The sequence below is a fragment of the Festucalex cinctus genome, chromosome 14 (genome assembly GCF_051991245.1).
Source record: "Festucalex cinctus isolate MCC-2025b chromosome 14, RoL_Fcin_1.0, whole genome shotgun sequence".
Taxonomy (NCBI): Eukaryota; Metazoa; Chordata; class Actinopteri; order Syngnathiformes; family Syngnathidae; genus Festucalex; species Festucalex cinctus.
Genome location: NC_135424.1, coordinates 12,205,001 through 12,226,032, shown reverse-complemented (window position 1 = coordinate 12,226,032; position 21,032 = coordinate 12,205,001). Strand labels below are relative to the sequence as shown.

Here is a 21,032-nt window from a genome sequence, read left to right as displayed (position 1 = left end):
ATGAGCTATGCGAATTGAAGCATTGTGTGAGTCACATTCAGTGCATCTGTCTTTTTTAATTGACAGTTTTGGAAGTCATGTATTCCCAACATTGAAGATGGTGACCAAAATTTGGAAGCATGCAGAGACATGTCAGAAGAAGGTCACTGCAAAAAGAGACCACCCAATGAGAAAATCACCTCACTGCCAGTTCTGGGCTCTAAAAAGAAATAGAAAAAAACTTTCGCCATAATATATTGTACTGGCCATTTTCTTGCTTATTTTCCTGAGATAATTACATGCAACTGAAAAGAATGAAAAAATAATTCTTTCTCCACCTGAGGCTGTCAGACATGTACAATATATATGATCTTACAGTGCATGAACTATGATGCGAGCAGTAAGTACAAAGGCTTTACTGAGTCCACACGGTCACATCTGTGCAGCGTTTAAAAAGGCTTCATTTTGACTCTCACTACAAGCAGAGTTGCTAAAATGTGAGTCGTAAAAGCAAAGCGCACCCTGAGCAATGCCACCGAACACGACAGAACAATCCGGTTGTGTTGCAGTGTTCTGCAACTGGATTTCATTAGTTGGCTGTGATTACAAATATCGACGTGAGGTAACGTTCAAAAATTTGCCCCAAATTATTATTTTTTTATTCATGCTTGTGTGTAGTAAATGCCAAAAGGTGAGTTTAATAACTCAAATCACATGTGTAAAGTGCTAGTGCTTATATTTGGTTTCCTGTGTGTAATGTTAATTTGCATTACCGTGGTATTTCGTCTAGTATGTTAGCTAACACTAGCTAATGTGAAGATGCATGGTTTGTTTGTGTTTAAACAACAAAATTAACTATTTCATAAAGTTATTTATGTAACATGGCTTCATGATTGTGTACATTCATGCATGGTGTTGATACTTTGCTGATTGTGACTTGACTATTCTCAGTATGTAAAACTTCATATTGACCCTTTTTATGATAAATGAGAAAATGTTCAACTCAACCAATAAGTCAAGTCAACTCAACTTTCTTAACTTCTGACTGCAGATCATTAACAGTGTTCACTAGTAGTAACCAAGGACACCCTTGACCAAGTTTTCTGTTTTTTTTTGTGGCCCAGAAAGGATCTCGCTCCACACCAAATCATTGATGGTTAACTTTGTAGTAAAACATTTCCAGCATGTGCAATTTTACATCTCACACATTTAGCCTGTGGAACATTAAGCAGCATCTGGAGTAGAAATTGCAATTATATTACAGAGGAGAGTAGTTAAAAAGCTTGCACGTGTGTGTCACTTTCAAACAGAGACAGTAGGCTGATTCGATCCAAGAGTGATTGTGATACCATGGCAAAGACTCAAAGCAAAAAAATGCAGAAAATAAGAATCATCAATATGGCATGCTGTCAGTGTGCGTAAAGATGACATTATTTATAATTATTATTCTTGTTATTATTATTATTTTAAACGTGATCTAGCCACAACTGTCATGCTTGTTTGCTCTTCATATATTTTTAACACATTTTTTCCCTAATAATAGTCACACTTTTCCACTCATGCTCCATCACTGCTTAGCGATGTGATAAGAGACAAGCAGAGCAAGCTAAGCTAAGCTAAGTTAAGCTAAGTTAGATGGATCGTTGAACTTGTACTGGGACAAGTTTAACCGGATCCGACTATTTACTATTTTGCAAAATGAATACACTACAGAGTCATAGAATGCGTTGTGACCCTCATGATATTTGCTAATGAGTAAAAAAACAACAACTTTTTTTCTTTTTAATTACCTTTTTTCGTATATGTTGGCCGGTGTGTAGTCTGCTCAAATTCCCATGTGAATGTTTTATATTCAGGCCGCTTTGCAGTAATTACATACAACTTGATTTTTTCCTTTTTCAGTTTAAAGCGCATAAACCTTGGGCATCTTTTTGTTCTTCCTGTGTATTCCTCTTTGGTAACCATATTCTATTGACTGAGCGGGTCTGTTTGCAGCACATGTCCATGTGGTAAACATGGGCAGTGGCTAAACATGGTTGCAGTCGGTTTTAAGATTATTAATTGTAGTTGACATTTTTTTTTCATTTTAGGTCGCTATTTTTTTTCCCCATTGTGCCATAGTCACAATCCTGAATAAAAAGTTGAGTATTTCACAACAGCGCCAAATTCAAAACCACTCGTTTGTGCACTCCTTTGCCTTTAAAGGCAATTGCATGGAAATGACCGACGGCACAGATGACAATGTCACACTCATGTTTTGCATAAAAAGGGGAAAAAAATATTTGAATATTTGTTTTTATATGGATGGTCATTGGTCCCCATTAAGAATGTTAAAAAAGTGAGGCACATCACCTGTAAACTGTGTAAAGGTTTTTATGATAGTGATAGGTTTACCCTTGAATTAATTATTACTTTTTAAAATCTGGATTAATTAGATGGCATCACGGAATGTGTTTTCAAGTATCAAATCAGAACGTTGAAGCATAAACCAGATGTCTATTTTCACAGCACTATTGTTGTAAGGTCGTCTCCCATCTGCTGAACTTGAACTTGTATAAGAAAAAAAAAGAAAAAAAAACATCCAGAAAATGACACACCTGCACCAATGGGCTGATTTGTATTTTAATAGAGCTTCTACAATGCTCGCAAAATAAGGACTCAAGGAAAATATGTGATTTGTAATAAAAGAGCGAGAGTAAGGTTTTAAAGGGAGAAGAGTAACCTTGAAAAAGCTGTAATAAATACAATTCAATTCAGAATGAATGAAGCTTGTCCTACAGTCAGTTTTCCTCTTTGTCCACCAATGTAATGGATTTGTTCTCCTTGTATGTCCTCAATTCCTCCTGTTCATTTTGTATCTCTTTTAAAGATACAAGGACAAGATTTTAGATGAAATGTCTTGTGAAATGTATTGTTATGACCAAGGCACATTTATGTATTTCAGTTTTGGGACAATAGTGCCCAGAGGTAGTAAACGGCTCTACCTAGAATGTTATAAGATCAGTTAGTGCATTTTTTTCCCATTTATTTTTTGTAGCCCTCTGTGGAATTGTTGTTTCCCAAAGAGAAGTCACATCTTGGTATCACAATATAGGTCATGCTATTTTCTCAAAGTTGTAAAGTGTTTAAAACAATGTAATCTCTGTTTTATAGTCTTCCAAACAACAATATAAAGAACTGCCCAATAACTTATGAAATAAATGTGCCAGTAGACTGTTTTAATCCTTAGGAATAAATAAATAAATAACAAAACAAAAGACCTATCTCCTCTAAGTAATTTCAAAACAATACCAGACTGATGGATTGCAATCACAGGTTTTCCTCACCAGCAAAAAATATGCAACACAACAAAAATGTGCAAATATAAACAGTAATATAAACAAAATATGTAACACAAACAGTGGCGGTACTGCAAAATGTAGCGGCGGCGGCTCATCAATTAAATGAGGAGGCACATCCTTTTGGCGTCACTTTCATTCTGGCCACATGTAGACGACTTTTTCTCTTAATATGTGCCCACTGACAGCTTTGCAGGGGTCTTCCATTTCCAAATCATTTGATCTGATGATGCGTTTTGATTGGTCATCGCAGAAATCACATACACATGTTAAGTTCTTTTTTTTTTTTTTTTTTAAAAGACAATAAACAATAAAAATTCGATACTCACCTCAAGTTATTGTGAGATGGAAAATTCATTAAAAAATTTCACGCACTAGCGTTAGTGTTGACGTCTCTGTCGCAAATACAGAAATCATTGTACCCTAATTGAATTGTCCGGTTTAAATTTGTGTTGATATAAATCAGCTGTCCGTCTGAGGTGAGACTTACCAGCCAGTAACAGCAAGTAAGGGGTCCTATGCAGAGTTCTTGACAATTACACGTTGTTGCAGCTTTAAGCTGCGCTTTTTAAATGATATGGTCCAATGTCAGCTGTACCCCTGGGCCTCCTTCAGTTCGGGACCCGAGGCAATTACTTGGCTTGCCTGCCCTGTTGTGGCACCACTGACTGGAATTATCCAGTTAGCACAATAGCGATTTCAATGGTACACCAGCAACACTGTTGTAAGTACAGTTTTATTGCTAGCTATAGGCTGCTCTACTAGCATCACCATCTCAAACTGCATGAGAGCTTTTCTATATTTATCCACATTCAGTCGAAATACTTCTTGTTGTGAGTACTTTTGTTAACCACTCAACTTGTTTTCAGGTATGAATTTAGCATAATAAACACAGCACTAACATACGTATATGTCATTGTCTCTTTCAATATATTGTATGAGAAAAAACTACATATAGTGTGAGTTTTTAGTGAATATCAGTGCTTCCTCCCAAAAAACTACAAATATGTAAATTCATATTCATATTCATTCAGGCTATTATCATAAGAAAAATATAAATAACCAGTCATGATCATTTAAAACATTTTCTTAAAATTGATGATAATTGAAGGTGGGTAATAAAATGTGTTGCCACAACATGTTATATATATATTTTTTTAACATTATGTAAGTCAAGCCAAAAATCGGTGTCCGATTAATATTGCGTTTGTGGAGCATGAGTTAAGCAGCAAAGTCCACCCATTTTGATCCATCTCAGGGCTGACCAATTGTGCCACATGCTGTTGACTGAAAATGGCATCGCAGTTGCTCAGGGCTCAGGTAACGACCAATCACAGCTCACCTGTTTTCTGAGTTTAGCCATTTCAAGCTAAGCCATGATTGGTTGTTGCCGGAGCCCTGAGCAACTGTGATGCCATTTTCTTTTGACAGCAAGTGGCAAAATGGCCGCCCCCTGAGAGTGATAAAACGGGTGTATTTTGCTGCTTAAGTCAATCAGAATAGCGTGTTTTTTTTTTTAAGGTAAATGTGACTTAGATTTCCCCTTTAACATAAGAATACAAAAGAAACTCCTTTCAGCAGGTATGCTAGTGGCTAGTATGAGAAGCTAATATAGCAGTCTTCATCTTCACTCGGTCTTCTTTCTTGTCGAACATCACTAACAGATGGACTCAAATTCATTACAACAGTCACCCAGATGTTTCAAATCAAAGTACTTTTGCCTGTTAGGTGAGTCTCTCGTGTACTGAGCAGCCATGACAGAAATCTGTGTAACACTTTCATGTCACATTAAGGTCTGTTGTATTTACATTTTTCCTTGCCATCACTGGTACAGTTCTCTGTGTGTGGTACAAAGAGAAGACTTAAAATAGCAGGGAAAACTCAAAACACAGTAATTAATTGTTAGCTTGCTCACATTAAGTAGTTTGTGCTCATTTGACTAGCCACCCGAAAGCCAGGAGGTCAGTGTACGGTGTCCATGTGACAGCTTGTAACAGCTGTTCAGGTGGTTACTGGGGTGACGTTCCTTTACTAATGGGCTCTTCTTCTTCTTCCTCTCTCTCTCTCTCTCTCCCTCAGCTGCCTTTCATTTCCACTACAACTCAAAAGCTTCTGCCTCAAACATAGCAAATTAGCTAAACGTTGCTCAAACACTGTTGAATGCCAGCAGTCAATTTCAGCTTTTTCCCCTGAGTGGCTCAGATTTTATGAAGATTTAGGCACCATAGTTTGAGTTAGACTGAATTTTTGTCATGTCTAAACTTATAACATCTGCTGTTTATGTTGTCACAAACAAATAACCTCCCTTAATTCTATCACTATGTAGGAAAGAGTCTGGAAGTATACAAATGAATCATCTTAATAAACTATGCTGGAATGAGTTGACGTAGGATTATTTTAAATGTACTCACACAACACAGAATAATTACACCATTGTATGAAATTGTTAACATCAATACAACTGCAGCGTTTGCTTGGCCTCAGCAATGGCAAGGAAATAAATGGAAGTAGGCCACCGAGCGCAGCAAAGCGTCATAGCAGGCATTTGAATTTCAAAGTGCCAGAGTAAATCAAGTTTAGCGAGAGGCAAAAATAAAAATATCGAGCACAGCTTTTTATAAAATGTGCTGTGTTTGCAGTTTACTTCAGGGTTTCACTCCTCCTGAGGTGTCGTGTATTAACGTACTGTGCACAAAGGTTACGTTCAAGTGATGTACAATGACATGTGATTACAACGCAAGAAGGCTCCAGGGATGTTTTTGATTATAGAACGAAAAGTGACATTCAAAGCAAATCTTCTTTACTTTGAATGTCGATACGGTTCTAGCCTGACATGAATTATGTTTTTTTTTTTTTTTCAAATCAATTCCTTTTACAGTTGACTGAGATTCATTTTAAGAAGTAAATTGATCCAGACTCTTTGTTCCGTTAAGAAGAGCGGCGGCTTTAGAATGTTTGATTCAAGTCTCTCCTCTTTGCCACCAACGAGACTGATTGATGCAGAGAAGTGTTACAGTATCAAGCGGTATTGATTTCCTAACACAGGCCTATGAATGTTCCCTATCTTGACAATCCAATTCACTGATCTCAGACTCACCGGGGTGTTTGCTTGACGTGACGGAACAAAGCCACGTGAATTTGCTGCCCTGTTCCGAAGCGCACACCTGGGATAAAAAGTGACAAAATACTGAGCGCATAACCCCAGTTTAATTTTCTCTTTCCAGATGGACTAGCTCACACCTGAGATGTGAAGTGTGTTATGTGAGCCAAGGTGTTTTCCCACCTCACTGGTGGTGGGGAGAGATGCTGCACTCCGTTGCCATGACAGCAGAGCTTCTCTTTGTTCTCTGGTTCCTGATGAGTGGCGCTGAGAGCAATCCTCTAACGACCCTACCGGTTAACCGTGAACGTCTGGAAAGGGTGCTGACCCAGGCCAGAGAGGACAAAGCGGTCCCCAAGCAGCTGCAGCCTGAGGACAACGATACTTTGGGTCTAAACAGAACTGGCATGAGCCGCGGCAGAGCTAGCCTCAGATCCAAGGGTGGGAAGTCCCAAGAGTTGTGGACTGAGCAAGATAACTTCAACCAAATAGACGTGGGGCCTACAAGTGACGTCACCCTGTCCTTGGAAGCCATCGACGAGTACGCCTACCCGGACTACAGGGGTAAAGGCTGCATGGATGAGAGCGGTTTTGTATTCGCCATCGGTGAGCAGTTCACTCCCGGCCCGTCCACATGCCCTTGCCTCTGTACAGATGAAGGTCCTCTGTGCAGCAAGCCAGATTGTCCCAGGGTGCACCCTCGTTGCATTAAAGTGGACACGAGTCAATGCTGCCCGCAGTGCAAGGAGAAAAAGAACTACTGTGAATTTCGGGGAAAGATCTACGCTTCGTTAGAGGAGTTTAAGGTGAGTTCACAAACTGCATTCACTTGTTTAGTTGATATTCTCCAAGTGGCGCAAAACGCTGACAGAAACACCTTTGACGTTCAAATGAGTCGATGGCAAGCACTACATAAAAAGTAGTTGCCCCGCAGCAAGCAGGCGGTAAAGAAGGCATGAAGGCAGATTTATAATGGCAAAGGTCAGCACTTGTCTTTGTTCTCACTAGAAAATTTCTGAGGGCTCAATTTTGACGTGCAGCTTCAGCAAAGTCTTTTCATATTGTGTCGGTCCGGTTGTTGTAGTCTTAGGAGTGCAAGCTCGAAGTGTCTCTTAGCAATTATATAAAAGCATGGATCAGGTGTGTGCTGTTGTGTTTTTGTATTCCCCATCTCTATGCAACTTTACTTTACTAGATACCTAGTTGTTCTTCAATAGATTTGCTCAACTTGACATTGCAAATCATGTATTAGGACGCTGACTCCCGTCATTCAACTCAACTCTATATTTATAGGGCGCATTGTTTTCTTAAAGGGCCCATAGTATGAAAATGCACTTTCGTGGGGTTTTCTATCAATAATATGCATCCCCGGCCTGTCTACAATCCAACCAGGTATGAAAAATATCCATCCGCGACTTCTTTAGCGGCACAGTCAATGAGTGGTTAGGACCTCTGCCTCCCAGTACTGAGGACGCAAGATCGAGTCCAGGCTCCGGCCTTCCTGGGTGGAGTTTGCGTGTTCTCCCCGTGCCTGCGTGGGTCTCCTCTGGGTACTCCAGGCTCCTCCCACATTCTAAAGACATGTATGGCAGGTTAATTGGGTGCTCTGAATTGTCCCGAGGTGTGCTTGCGTGTGTGGAAGGTTGTTCGTCTCTGTCTGGCAACCAGTTCAGAGTGTACCCTGTCTGCTGCCCAAAGCCAGCTGGGATAGGCTCCAGCACCCCCGCAACCCTTGTGTTATGGATAAGGACTTATAACGCATACTAATAGCTTTCTTCACATTTATAAAATGTATGCTTCAAACGGGAAGATTAAACTTCCATGACACGAAAGTACACTTGACCCAGCCCCTTGGGTTAGTGGCACCATCTCTGGTCACACCCACTGAAATTCGAGAAGGCGCTGCTCCTTTCTTTTTCTCCCCCTTATGAAACAGAGCGTTTTTTATTGGCTGATTTGGGGGCAGCAAAACTATTAGATCTGAAGTCAATTTTGACGCATGTATGTCACAGACATGTCTTTTACACATTTGACAACTATTTAATATTTGGAAACGTTGACTAATATGGGACATTTAACTCATTCAGTGCCATTGACGGACAGCTATAGACGTCAAAATCCATTTTAACTTAACAGATAAAATGAAAACAACAGAGGCCCCAAAATTGTACCGTGTAGAACACCATGCGTGCTGTTATATATATGTCAATTGCACATAGTTTTCCTACCACTTTCGTTTTTGCTCAACATAATTAGTATGAAGGGATTATAATAATAAAAAAAATCACACGACGTACCATCACAATAAAAGTCAAAAGTCGACTGAGCACTGCAGATTCCCTGTAGCACAGATAGGCCAAGCAATGTAGCGTGATCACTTGCAACCATTGATGGACAAGCGGAGCATATCATTATGAATCATTTTAATCATGTGTGTTTCTTCTCCACTGAACCCCTGAGAGTGACTCAACGAACCCCTGGGTTTCGATCGAACCCAGGTTAAAAACCATTGATCTAACACAATGGTACATTTACCCTTTTTATGATAGCGATTGTCAAAACTGGAAGTGAACTCTGAGTACTCACAGATGTTAAAAGCAGTTCTATGTCAAACGTAAAAAAAAAAATAAAATAAAAAAAACTTCTCACACAAGCGTCATACATTAGCCTTTGTGCTGTGCCGTGGGATTTGCAACAGGCAGGTTATTATGCGTGATTGCTAACTTCTTTGGGAAGTGCCGCCTCGCTCCATTTTTCACAGTGAAGTGGCATGCGGAGGCGCAAGCCTCTGCAATCAGCAGCAATGCTGTCAGAATTAACCTTTGCGCTCTTGATAAGACCAAAGGTGTGCTGCTATGCACAAGGGACTGCCAAATAAGCCTTTCAACGGGGAATATAGGAGCTGCATGCCATTCAATCTGTACATAATCAGCTGCAGTCTTTTCTGGGTTATGAGACGCTTGGGAACAATTGAAGACATTTTAAACTTGTTTCATTTAAACTTAGCTCCAAGTCACGCCTAGATAAGTCTGGTGATGTTTTATTTCCTATTCCTATTGATTTTCACAATGTCATCCTATTAGATCCTGAAACTAGCTTGTTTGCTTCACTTTACCTTAAATGAGACTATATTTAGTCAATTATAGACTTTCTAATTACATTATGTGGAGTCTGTACAACTGTAGTATGTCCTCCATTATCATGGCAATCAGGGGTGACATGACATAAAACTGGTGAGGAAAGCTGTTAAAAACCATATGGTTAGTTTCAGGAATTTCTGGCATGTACAGGCTGTTTAGTATACATATGTAACAACAATCTCCCCTCTTCTTCATATGTCTGAGCTCTAGGATTTAATTGGCAAGACGTTACAAAGAAAAACATCTAAGCCCAGCTAATTTTTGCAAAAACACATTTGAAATCCCTCAAATGCATGCGGGCTTGGAAAAACTTTGTTGGCCATAATTCAGAAATATTTGTTTGGCGCAAAACACAACACTGCTTGTCACCTAAATAACATTATACATACAGTGAGGCATTCTATTGGCAGCATCATGCTTTGGGGCTGTTTTTCTTCTGCTGCAACTGGAGACTTGGTCCAGGTGGAGTATTCAAATACTACCACAGAACCTTCAGGTTTCTGCTAGAAAAAGTTAGGAAATGCCAACTTGAACATCTGAATTTATTTGGGGTTAATCAACATGAATTTGAATGTATGTGACTGATTGAAGTCTCGAAATTGTGAAAAACAAATGTAATGTGTTAACTGGTTTGAGTTTGCATAACATCATGCAATTGACGTACTTACTGTACACGTATGTTTGTGCTAGCTTGAGGAGGGTACGAGCCATGACAGGACTAGTGATTTATGTCATTACACGTCTCACGCATGTAAGATTTTTATTTTTATTTTACTCCCCAACGTTAATATAAGGGAGCATTATTCGCTCAGCTGGTAGTTGGCACAGGATCTCCCACAAAGTTATGATTTCTGTAATCATACGCCCATGTATTAATGTGTTGCAAATTACTTTGCTTACCCCTGGGAGTCTGGAGAGCCAACAGTGGATGTTAAATCATTTTCAGGAAAATATAAAAACATCAAAGGAGGTTGACATGCTGTTGTTTGATCGCTCGATTCTGCATGGATGTACAGTACGTCCAAAACTTCATTGAAAATCAGTATTACCGTGGAACAGTGGTCTCAAACTCGCAGCCTGGGGGCCATTTGACGCCCGTAGAATGATATTTTGCGGCCCCTTACTTACATCAAAGTTTAAGTAGGTTAAAAAAAATATATACTTGAAACCCTTTTTTTGTGGAATACTTGATGTGGCCCAGACATACTCAGAATTTATGTCCAGCAGACCCTGCATAAGTTGAGTTTGAGTACCCTGTCGTGGGCGGTACGATGGCTCAACCCTATTGCTTGGATTCATTTTGTGCGCCACAATGACTTTCTGGCAGGTGCTCCACTTCTGCTTTCCACTTTATTCATTCTGCCAACATTATGTTATATAATAAGATATAATTTGACACTTCTGGTTCTGGATCAATCCAGTATCTTTCAGAAGCTCCATTATTTGGTGAGTTGAGCCAACTTCTGTCAGGAATGGCATGCGGCCAGAGAAAGGACCACCGCACATATTTAAATGTTTGGGATCAGTTGCACAGGCAAATAAACAAAAAAGTACTACACTAACAAAAGCAGCTACAGATGAAGGACGGTACCATTGGAATTAAACAAACAGCTTGCTAAACAAAACAGAAAATCCCAAGTAAGCTAAAGAAGGCAAACTAAAGACACTTTTAAATGTTCCATTTAATTCTTATGCATGCCAGGGTAGACTTGAAACAAGGACGGCAATGAATTAACGACTGTGTGTATGTGTGGAATCATTCCAAGTGCGCTAATTGTGTTTTCCAGGTGTCTCCGTGTGAGAAATGCCGATGTGAGCCAAGCGGAGAGGTGCTGTGTTCTGTGTCGGCCTGCCCTCAGACAGAATGTGTGGACCCGGAATATGAGCCGGACCAGTGCTGTCCCATCTGCAAGAGCGGTAAGTGGAGGATGTGGCGTTCAACAACACTTGAGTGCAAGAGAGAAGATTTATTTTAGATGTTTTGGTAGTCCACAGACAGTCAGTCATGTAGCTTCACCATCCATTTTCTTCAACTGTTATATGGATCACTTCACTTAGATTTACATTGTAGGCCCAAGTCCCGAGTTTGGAATTAGATTTTTTCTGTTTACATGTACATAATGGTGATTGATGTCACCATGTTTACAGTACGTTCACTGAATATCAATCCACATGCATGCAGTAATAATTTATTTCGACGAACAATTTTCATCATATTTTACGTCACAAACATTTTTTTTTTTTAGGCAAAAATGAACGGAAACTAAAATAGAAGCCATTCATTGGTACTATAATAATAACCTAAATTGACTGACAATTTCGTCAATGACTAAAACAAAAATTAAAACAACGCAGTGACGAAAATTCACACAATCCAAGAAGTAGTGATGTAACGATATCCAAATATCACGATACGATATGATATGAAGCTCACGATACAATAATTATCACAATATTGTGGGGAGGTTGGCGATATTTAAAAAAGGTCACAATATTGAAAAAAAATGAGCTCATACCAAAAAAAAAAAAAAAAAAAAAAAAAGCATAATATTGTGCTTTTGTACATAACAGCAATACATATAAACTACTTCCAGTCTGTAATAACACTTAATATTAAGTCACTTACTTGCTAATGCAAGCCCACATTGAGTTCCTCCACATATTGACTCGCTTCACAAGCATATTACAATCCCCGTCATCTGACAATTAGTGTAGATTTTAAACATAGAAGGGCCAAAACATCCTTAATGAAAATTAAATTGCACAATAAACTGGCCACTAGAGGGTGCTAGAACTGCACAAATGGAAATCAACCTGACTTTTTTAACAGATGTGTAGCTTTTAAATATCGTGAACATGACAACGATATTGTGGCAGTTTTAATATCACAATATCACGATATTATTGTTATATCCCTAATCAGAAGGAATGAAACACCGGTGGGAGAAAAGAACTACTCAGTTCAGCTGTAAGATTAATCTCAAGCAATTATTCACTATTTTTTATTTAGGTGGAAACTAAGTTATATTATTGTCAGTACATGTTTCATTGAAACAATTAATAAGGACACTGCTGTATTAAATGTGTCTTGTGTGTTAACCTGAAGTTATAAATAGGTGTGTTATAATTTTCCGTATAAAAGTTTAAATGTATGCTGAAGGAAAATATCAATTACACTGTCAATTTAGTTGACTAAAATTGCTCTTTTTTGTTGACTAAAATTGGATTAAAACTAAAATACAATCAGATCGCTAAATTATGACTAAAACTTTAATTAATTTTAGTCAAAACTAAAATTACAATTTCTTGTCAAAATTAATACTGCTTGCATGTTCATGTGTAGGCCAATGCCAACATTTCTACACACTGTCCCTTTAATGCGTAAGGACTGTTATGAGACATTTCCCATTTTTAAAGTACCTTAAGATATCATCTGTTGTTTTGTTGTGCCACATAAATTAAGTTGACGTGACGTCGCTTTACCCACAATCAAGTTTTTTCCAATTGTATACAGCATTCCCTCATTTATCGCTGGCATTGTGTTCCAAAAAAAAATCTATGAATTAGGGTGGAATCTGCAAAGTAGTCAGCTTTTTACATTTTTTAACAATATCTCACCTTTCTTTCTTGTTCAAACATTCTCAATGTTCAAACCTCCATAGTTTGAAAAAAAGGTACACTACTGTGTAAATAAAAAAAAAAAAAAAAAAAAAAAAAAAAAAAAAAAAAAGCATGCAAATTTGCACAAAAATCTGTGAAACAGTGATGCTATTTATTATTTTTAATATTGCATATTCTTTAAAATTAAAACCTTAAAAATATTGATTGTACAATAAATGCGTGCGTGCACTCGTGTGTAGTAACGTAGTAGTTCCTTTTCAAAGGTCGTTCGCTGCATGTGGCTCATCAATCATTTGCCCTTCAACGATTATTCTTCATTCCCAGCTAATTTCAAAGAGAGGCCACAGCATATGTTGTGTGATAAATGGATGCCTCAGTGTGGTACGCTATCATGTGAAGAGGTACTACACGCTCAGGTTTTGTTGTTGCTGGTAAAACTCTGCATTGGCCCATTTGAGATGAAATCATGCAGCTCAGTCAGTTCAAGTAAAATCCGTTTTTTTTCCCCAATGACTGAGGACAGCATGTTCTAGTATGCTTTGTTTCTCTTGGTGTGAATGCAATGTAGCAATGTCACCAACCTTGATGATGCAGTATGTACCACTGAAGTGGGATTATTAAGTATTGTGGTGCAGAATTCTACGAGCAAATCCAGATGCCAGATGAAGACGACATCGAATATGTTGCACAGAAAAAGCCGGTTATTGTGCAACAATCCTGCTTGAATGCCTTCAAAGTAGAAAAGAGATTATTGCATTATCTTGTTGGCACAGAGCTTTATCTTCACAGGAAAAATTTTGAAATGAAAATACTTGGCTGAATTGTTTTCAAAAGAGATACAAAGAAATCTAGATTACATTCCAACCAGCTGAATAAATCCAAGTAGACAAATAACATAATTTAATTTTGCTTATTTGTAATCAGTTTGTCATTATATGATATTGAAAAATATTCAGATAAATAACTGTTGGTGACAATCTTATCATGAAAATACAAATTAAAAGTTACAATGTTGTTTCTTTCCCCTAAGCGAGATTTACCTGCTATATTTTGGCACACAACATGATAATTGTTTGTTCAGTTGTGAAATATGCTGAGAGAGCTTTGTGTTGCATTCGGGCAACGCTCCATCGTTTCTCCTTTGGATTGCACAGTAGATTTGTTGAGCTTCTGCTGTATACACACACACACACACACACATCTGTTTAGAGACAGATGTGGCATGGGTTGTAAAATGATATTCAAAAATGCCACCAAGCCCTCATGCTCTTTCAACTGATAAGGATATGCGGTGTTGCATTGGATTCTGCCTGTATTGCCATAGAGATTAATAATTCGAAGTGAGCAAATTACATGAGCGCACTCCATCAGAAATTGTGAGATTAGTATAATCTTTTCCAAGCCATACAGACATAGGTTTGCAATTTTTACTCCAATCTGTCAAAATATGTGTTTACGGGAAACCAATTCAAACCACAAAAAAGGTTGGGAACCACTGATAAAATGCCAAAAAAACAAGTTTGACTCAACCTTCATCAGTTTATAGTCAACTACAAGAATCCTAAAGTCTTTTCTCCCCTACTGTGCTGAGTTGTGGAGAATTGACGCAGATTGTTGATTTTTTCCCAAATTGAGAATGTGTTGATTAAGTCACAGTCATGCACATGAACTTTAGAAGACCCACACCTGTATTCAACACACACGCGGTGATGCCAACCTCCTGCTGTCATTCAAAGCAGATCTGTGACAACAAGAAATAGCACCATATTAAATGATATGATCTGTTCATATACCCAGTAGCCAGTGAAACAGGAAATTATACCAGACAGACAGCGAGCTCTGTAATTAACCGTGCCCGAGCGGCACCACCAAGCCAAGTTTAAAACAACAAACACACACAATACATCCTAAACCTACAATGAAGCCATCCCTAACTAAAAGTGAGCCGGCAGGCCTGAAGGGTTCATCAACGTAAAAGTGCCAAAAAAAAATCTGTGGTTTTCAGGTTTGCTATTCAGTGTGCTTTGATGAAGCACAAAATGTAAATTGTGCGTGTGAAACCACATATTTAGCCTAAAGTCTGCTGAGATTGGCTCCAATTACCTTAATTAGGACAAGCGGAATTGTAAAACGATGGTTCTCTTGAGATATATTTTTTATATATTTATTCATTATTTTAACTAAAAACCAAGATTCAACTTTCTGTTCTAGGTGATGACGCACTCGTTTGTTTTAATTAGTTTTCCAACTGCTGCTCTTCTTCCCCTTTTTCATGACCTACAAAGAGCAGCGCCACCCTGTGTTGAATGGAAGAAGCTCAAAGTAGAAACTTGACGCTGGCTGTATTACATGTTTTTAGAATATGCTATAAAACCAGGTTGCGACCATGGCAAACATGAAGTCTTTAACTGGTTGGGGACCGCTGTCAAAGCTCTCATCTGAAATGCTCTTTGAAATTTCGTTTTTTTACATTGGTATTTTATCCTGAAATTTGGCAACTCCCCAAAAATCCCCCTTAATGTACACAAACTCAATTATCCATTCTCTCCGACATTCCCACACATACTGTAGCCACAGTACGTTGTAATTTTAAAACAGGCTGCGTAGAGTTGTGATTAAAAAGAAAAATGGCACCAGTAGCAGCAGCTTATTTTCCTTCCACTTTTTTTTTTCCACTCTGTGTAACATGCATCTGATAACATGCGCCAAATTGAAAGGGGCATTTGGAGTTAGATCAAATCATGCACATTTTCTCCCCAAAGTACAATGACTCATACTGAATACCATCTGATACGTATAAGGCCCATTTATTTGTGACGCGCTATCAATGCCTTTGTTGTGGATCTGTTATACAAGCAACCATTACAGAGGTAGATGTGTTGCATTTTATAAAGAGCAGCTCGGCGCAATAGTGGTTAGCATGTCCGCCACACAGTCAGGCACTCCTTGTAATCCAGCTTCCTCCCACAATAGGTTAATTTAAGACTCTAAATTGCACATGGAAGTGAATATCAGCGTAAACGGTTATTTGTATTTTGTACCCTATGATAAGCAAGTAACCAGTCTTGAGTGTCATCTACCTCTCTCCCAAAGTCAGCCAGGATGATATCATCATAATAAGGCCAAGTCCCATAGATAATGGATAACGGATGTATTTATGAATATTACAAATTCCTTAGTAATAAATGTCAGTGCCAGCTTTACTTATTGAAATTAGCAATTTTTTGGTGCATACAGTCTAAAATTGCAATGACACTTTTCAAATGGTTCCCTGTAATTCTCAGCACTTTGAGGCTCTCTACTTAATCACCTCCTCATTGGTCCATGTTTTAAAATGTTACTCACAATATTCCTGCTTCTCCAGTAAAGATGTTTGCCCTATGAACTCTGCATCTCTGATTAAACTTGAAATGCATCACCTCATATTTTTACCTGGCCATTTCAAATATAATGCAGTTTCCTAACTGGTGACAAGACGTTCAATTATTTTCCAGTGGAGTCACTCTAGTCAGTTTTATGTTTCTTCACAAGAACAATTTATTGCCAGCGCCTTATGGGTTAAGGGAACAAAAGTATGATTTAACGTCATAACATGTCTAAATCTAATTCATCATCCTCCATCACCCTCAACCAACTCATAAGGAAACGGTATGAAATATTAATATAGCAATCATAGCAGCCAAAATTGTACAGTTATTAAACATTAGAAATTAAATAGATAAACAGAGAAAATGAAAATGAATTTTCATGCATGTAGGACCTCACTTTCACTTAAATTTAGATAGACACCAATGATATTTCATTTATTTAAACAGAATTCTACATGCAACAGAGAAGGGAAAGCTCTTTCGCCCTACACACTGAGTGTAAAATTAGGTTATCGGCGGTCATTAAAGTTGTCGCCTTGCTAGCATATGCTATTTAAGTGCAGCAGATGTTAATAGCTTGTAGGAAATGTGTCACATCAAAGCTCACCTCATTAACAGGGAAATAACAAATTACTCATCCTGAGGTGCTTTACCACTGACTGACTGAGTAAATTACAGTAACTAAGCCAATGTTGAAAAGTAAAAATTAGACCTTAGTATGCAAAAAAAGATTCTTAATTCAACATCTTTGGTGTCTTTATGATTCTACTGCTCTGCATTTACCTTCTGTATCACTTTCGTCACCAAGTACAATAAAGTATTGCAACGTTTGATGAGTTCATCAATTATGCACTGACATTATGGTGGCCTTTTCAGACATGCAAAATCGATGCCTATGGCAGGGTCCCCTGTCTCAGATGTGTTATTCAGTCGTTATGCATGGAGACATTTGGGGAAGAGCCAGGGGATGAAGATGAAAGTGTGAGGTATCGCTGACATCTCGCCCAGACAGTTGTTCATGAATATCAAAGAACAGCTGTGAATGGAGGCAGGTTCTCTGCATTTTACTCATCCTAAATCCTTTTACCTATAATGTTTATGACTGACATTTGCTGGACGCAGCCAAGCTTCATTTAACAATAGTGACTCTTAAAAGGAGCATCTGTGGACAATATGATGCGAAGAGGAAATAATGGGTTCATTATAAGTCATTTAATGCTTCCAGACAGACACTTTCTTTATTTCAAGAATTGACTGTTTCACACTCATCCCTGAGCTGTCACCTAATTGTGGTGGAGGAACCAAACGCATTGTGAGGTTCTGCTGGGAATATCTATCTGATGAATTTGCCCACCAAATGTCCCATAGAACTTTGAGAACTTACCGACAGATGCGAGGGGTATTGAGTCTGAGTGAGCCGTGTTCGGTGCCTCCATTGTTGAGGTGGCCCATGGTGGTGACAATTCTCAATACTTGGAAGTAGGGTGCTGTCAAAAGAATCCTATTGTCATGACTGCTGTCTTCAGACATGGAGAAACTTTACCAGACGTGGAGAAATAGATTTTGGCGACAGGGGTAAACCTACTAAACACACAACTAGGCACAGATGAAAACAAATGAACGACTCTTCAACACAAACTTTGGCATGGACCTCTGGCATAGACAATGATCCCACACAGACAAGACAAAACCAACAGCCTAAATACACCAACACTAATGAGAAACACCTGAGGAACACAATAGGGAGAGGGCCCTGATTGGTCAACACACACTGGGAAGGGGAATGACACACAGGTGGACCTACTTAGACATAACGAGACAGGGGAAACACACAAGAACACCAGACAAACACAACACACTCACCAAAATAAAACAAAACCCAACCCAAATAAAACTTAAACACAACACCTATCAAGCCGTTCTGGTCTGTGGGACTCCGGCGGCAGCTGATTTGTACTGGCAATAAGCCAAGCCGAACAAAGCTTTGGAATTCGCCATGAGAAAAGTTTAGTGAGGCCATGGAGCAACACTTCCATACAGCTTTAATGAAATTCTGGTCCTTTGTCTTGGGAGGGGAAGCATGACACTGCCTCGAAAAGTGTTGTAAATCTGTGAGGGTTTAGGCTTAGTTTTTTGGTCATGCAGTATGGTGAATCATATGCCATGGCTATTCCATTCACACACAACGCACAAACACTCAACAACAACAACAACTACTAAAACTTCTCCTAAATCTGCTGCAACTTGAAGAGTGCCGGGTTGCTGCGTCTACTCCTGCCACCATCTTGGCTCGTAAAGCCATGCAAATCTATTATTATGCCCATTCCCTATTTTTCAATTTCAAATCAAAGTTCTGTGCTACCTGCTTTTGAAGAATGCTAAAATAAAGAAACTAAAACCATCTCTCCTCTCCTCACCATCTCGGCCAGGGCACCAATCACTATTGTCAGTTACTCTTGCAGGTTAACGCCTTGGTAACGTACAAGGACACAAATCGTATTCTTCGAGACCCAGACATTAGGGTCGGCACTAACTGGGGCGATGTGATAAACAGTCTGAACCAGAGCCAGTATCACTTCAAATAGACGAACATGAGACATGGTGGCCCTGCTGCCAAGAGCGATAAAGACTCGTTTGAATTAAGGCAAGAGTTAAGGACCTTTTAAGATGTGGCTTTAAAAAAAGAACACCATGAAGATTGTTTGTAAATCCAATTTCGGATTACGTCACCACCCAGACTCCATTGCAATGTAAACGGTGATGTATATGCAAATAAAGTTAACTACAAAATGTGTTACTACTAGAAGGAATTGAAGCTAGCTAGTAAAAGGAAAGTAAGAGATGACTGGAAACGATGTACCTAATTTGATTACACACGGCTACACTTCATTGTATTTAATGACACTGAGGCACAAAGATGCAGCAGAAATTATTGCTTAAAATAAATAACAAAACATCTGCAGAACAGTTGCATGATATAGCTTTTTTTAAGGAAACCCTGGTCCTCAAGAGTCACTATCCTGCCTGTGTTTGATGGCTGCCCACCAACAAACCTGGTTCGATGAACAGGATTCTTATCAGGATTCTACAGAGCTTGAATGAGCTGATCATTTGAGTCAGCTGTGCTGAAGGAGGATGACGGTAGAAGCAGGCCGGACAGTGGCACTCGAGGACCAGGGTTCCCTACTTGTGGAATTGTGGATGGAGCACAGTCAACTCCCGGCTGATCGAAGCGGCTCACATCATTTCCATTAAATTCAATGCCATTGACGACTATAGACGTCAAAAGTCCATTTTAACTGGGCTGGCAGTGAATGAGTTAAATTCAGGGAAGAGCACACAGTGCTTGACATTACGGAAGCAAAAAATGCTGGATTGTGCTACACCACCTACGCCACAAGTTAGACCTGTTTTTTTTTTTAGTGTTAAATCTAGTCTACTTTTTGTCACCAAATTGACAGCTCCGTCCGCCGGAACGCCAATAAAGTGTTATGCGTTAACCAAATTCACAAATATTTTAATTTAGACTTGTTCCGGCGCGAAAATAAAGATGTACCCGTTTTTTTACGCTAAACTCAATCTACTTTCTGCCACCAATTTGCCAGATGCGTCTGGGAATCAGGAGCTCTGTTTGCTGGATTGCAGCAAGGCCCAACACAGTCCCAAACACAGTAAAATAGATTTGCTCCTGATTTTATGCTGAGCACCTGTCTCCCAAAATTTGATTTACGTATTTCACTATTTGGTTGTGATCTTTCATCATATTTCAACATTTTAGGAGACATTTTCCATCGCTGGACTAAATCTATGATTGCTGTAATGAGAGCTGATCACATTACATTTGGAGTGCTCAGTCAGAATGCTTCTCTGCTTGTTTTGTATGATTTAGGGCATTTCTTTTGAATATAATTCATCGTGTCCCTTTGGTTGGATATTTTACATTACAAAAAGATTGAGACCCTTAAATATATTATGGGCTAAGCTTCAAGTAAAGTCCTAATATTGCCTGGACAACCGTATGACGACAGTAATGGGTCTGTGTTTCTGCCCTCTTGAAGGACATTGAATACAATAGTCGGTGTCCAGGTGGATTAATCCATAAAGATTATAGGCGGTCTCGCTGGAAACAAAAGATCATGCTGGGCGTAATACAGATACTCCCAGCTATTAATATCTTGAATTCATTTATTCATACTTTTGTGGAATTGGTCCCTCTCATGTTTTATATCTTTAGACATCACCAACACTTTTATTCTGCATTTATAATGCAAATGCACTCAAGAAGTCCATTAAGATGAGTGATTTCAGCTACTTTTCTCCTGGGATAATTGAGATCTGCTGGTTTTCTTTTTCTTTCTCTTTTTTTTTTTTTTTTTGAATGATGGGATGTGATGGTTTGAATGTGTCTGCATGATGCGCTGCGGCTTTCAAGCTACAGGTGCTAATGGCATATCATTTCCACATCCTGCCTTTGCCACCTCTTAAC

At 38.9% G+C, this 21,032-nt stretch overlaps 1 protein-coding gene across 1 annotated transcript in view; it reads left to right on the top strand.

The window, feature by feature from the left end:
• The window catches only part of vwc2 (von Willebrand factor C domain containing 2), a 35,721-nt gene that overhangs the window by 4,509 nt on the left and 10,180 nt on the right, over positions 1–21,032 (top strand). Inside the window, exons 2-3 of the mRNA XM_077495396.1 lie at positions 6,542–7,223; positions 11,345–11,474. Of these exons, the coding sequence (XP_077351522.1) occupies positions 6,621–7,223; positions 11,345–11,474 (733 nt within the window). The 5' untranslated portion in view covers positions 6,542–6,620. The remainder of the gene's footprint in view (positions 1–6,541; positions 7,224–11,344; positions 11,475–21,032) is intronic.